The sequence below is a fragment of the Coenobita brevimanus genome, chromosome 2, assembly GCF_032717465.1.
Source record: "Coenobita brevimanus isolate Jiangsu-jjx chromosome 2, ASM3271746v2, whole genome shotgun sequence".
NCBI lineage: Eukaryota > Metazoa > Arthropoda > Malacostraca > Decapoda > Coenobitidae > Coenobita > Coenobita brevimanus.
The window spans coordinates 25,792,644-25,795,507 of record NC_136955.1 but is presented as its reverse complement, the minus strand read 5'-3'; the positions used below and the strand labels follow the sequence as shown (position 1 = coordinate 25,795,507).

The window sequence follows — 2,864 nt, the reverse complement described above, 5'->3', positions numbered from 1 at the left end:
GACAGCCACCAGCATCCAGACCTCCAAGATCCAGACCTCCAAGAAGAAGAAAGCAACCCCAGGAGGCCAGACCCCAGAGACAGAGATTCTGGAGAAGTTAACCCTTTGAGATTTTCGACCCTCTGCTGATTGTGTCTGTGCTAGATTCAGCCTGGCTCACATAGTGTGTGCCGTTGTGCTTCGATATTTGTACTTATTCGGCCACTGTGCACTGACTTTATGGTAAACCAATGAATGTGGTACGGTTTTAAAAGTTTAATAGTTGCTCTTTATCGTTGTATGGTTTAAAATGGTAAATACGATAGCTGAAAGGCCAATAGAACGAATAGAATTTAGCCGAGAAGGACAAATCACACACCTTTCTGCAGAAAAATGTAAAAAATAAATATTATAGTTACTTGAAATTTGATAGCACCATGTCAATCTACAGTAAATTTCCTTTATTGATATATAGGTTATGGCAATTTATGTTAGTTTTCACAGAGAAAAGCGAAAGCTCTTGCTGTCATGCTGGCAAATATCCATGCTGTTAATACCGATATTATTCATAGTAAAAACCTATTTATTATGCATATCAATCTGATGTACTCGGCACTGTAAAAACAAATAGCTGGAAAAGGATAAACAGGATAGCGTATGTGAAACAAGGCCAGGAGGGAGATGGAAAACATGCCAAAAATATATATATATGTATATATATATATATATATATATATATATATATATATATATATATATAATTTCGTATGACTCGAATTCGAGTCATCAGAATCTCAACAGTTGGATTTATGATGACGCAAAATCGCGTCATTGGAATTTCAAAGGGTTAAATGAAAGGGCAGAAGGGACAAAAAGGGCTGCAGAGCAGGATAGAGGACTTGATGAAGTCAGCAAATGATTCCAGAGCAGCTTGGGCTCACTGGATGGGCACTATGCATCGTTACATATACAATGATCTCTGGGAACAGAACTTTCACTAGTTCTTTCAGAGCCTCATGTGATACTACTCTGAGTCCAACAACTCCACCAGCGCCAGCAGCAACCAGTAGACTCCTCAGCCTCAACCTTTCTTCACTCAGCTTGTTCAACCGACTGCCACCAGCACCAAGTTTCAGTATCATCAGCAGCAGCATAGTGGAGTAAGTCAGCAGGTGAGCAGCCGTGGTGGTAGTGTTTTCATCCCGATCTGTAGGGACACAGTTCAGCCAACCTATGGACAGCAGACTCTCCAGTCCACTCCCAGGTTATCGCTGCATCTTAGCCCCTTTTTTAGAAACTTTCCAATAGACCTGGAACAGCAAGGACCTGTGCAACAGCAAGGACCTGTCCCAGCAATGAAGTATGGCTGCTACATTGACACTCATTTCCCCCAGCTCAGGACCAGTGCGACAGTGATGACTGATGTGTGTATTGTGACTTTGCTTAGGAATCCAAGGATACCCAGTTGATGAGCTTTGTGCTTTAAAACATGTAACTTTGTAGAATTCCCTAGAATTATTCCCAAAACATACAATAAAATTGTTGGACAGAAGTACTTGTTTCTTTTATTTGTTTTAATTAATCAAAAATTAGATTGACTTAGGCACAATATGAAATAAATTGGATCATGATGTTCTGCCATGAACAAAAAATCCATTTTGTTTTGTTTTTATTATTATCACATCATAGGTACCTTGTAATATTACAATTACATATAAGAATAAATACAAATACAATACAATTTCTTAAGGTTAATTACATTCCAGTATCTAGTCCCAGTACAGTCTACAATATTCAGTATCCAGCCACAATACAGTCTACAATATGGAAGCACCTAGATCATGTTTTTCTGTCATGGAACTGATCCTGCAGGAGAATTGTACTAGTGCTTCAGGTAAAGTTTCCGAGTCTTGGCTGCCCTAGTTGTACGGTTGCCTCCCACGATGTTGTCCATGTCTTGCAGGTTACCATCATTCCTGCAGGCCCATGGAATCACTTGATGGTTTTCGTCCTCTTCATATTCGGCAACATTCTGAAGAGCAGGGAATCTCATCCTCATCAGGTTATGTAGACAACAGCAGACCAACACGATGGATTCCACTGTCTTTGGCTCTTGAGGCATGATGCTTAGGAGACAGTGGAATCAATTGGCCAGGATGCCAAATGCATTCTCTACTATGCACCTAGCCCTGGAGAGTCTGTAGTTGAAGATCAGATCCTCAGTTGATAGGTTGTGTCTTGAGAAAAGCTTCATGAACCATGTTCTGAGAGGAAGGTGTCATCTCCAATCAACCCTGATGAACTTGTAATCAGCATCCGCCAGTGTCATCAAGATGATGGAATGGAACCCCTTGTGGTTGAAATACAGAGATCTGCCATTCTTCAGACACTTGAAGGCTATGTGCTTGCCTTCCAGAGCATCAAGGGCGTGGTGAAAGTTCCATCGGGCTCCAAACTGCTCAGCTATCTGCCGCCACTCTTGAAGTGTAGTGGGACAGGCAATGACTTCTATATATTCATCAGTGATGGCTTGACAGACTTCACGGACCAGCAAGGAGATGGTGTTGTGTGGTACTCGGAAGCCATACATCAAGCTCTTGTAGGTTTCTCCTGTTCTTAGGTGCCTAAGGGTTATTGTTATGGCCAAGCTTCAGCCCAGGTTCCAATGCCTTTCTGTACCATGTGTCTTGCTTATTAATCTAGGACCAACCCTGGCAACAAGCTCTTGGAACATTGCTGGTTTTGTAATGAAAAAATTCTTGAAAAAAACTTCATCTTCAGCTTCTAGCTCTCACATGAGAAGCTCATAATGTCCATGTTTAGGTCTTCTCAGGATCCACGCCCTGACTCAGAATCTCCTTCTACATCTTTTTCTTCTGTTCTGT

General features: G+C 41.3%; 1 protein-coding gene across 1 annotated transcript; it reads right to left on the bottom strand.

The window, feature by feature from the left end:
* Positions 1 to 2,257: 2,257 nt before the first annotated feature.
* LOC145391930 (uncharacterized) lies at positions 2,258 to 2,569 on the bottom strand. The gene has a single exon (XM_080266423.1). The coding sequence runs from the start codon at positions 2,567 to 2,569 to the stop codon at positions 2,258 to 2,260; it is 312 nt and encodes a 103-aa protein (XP_080122549.1).
* Between the last annotated feature and the right edge of the window lie 295 nt (positions 2,570 to 2,864).

Coding starts and splice junctions, on each gene's coding strand:
- LOC145391930 (XM_080266423.1), bottom strand. CDS start 2,569: ATGTATGGCTTCCGAGTACCACACAACACCATCTCCTTGCTGGTCCGT.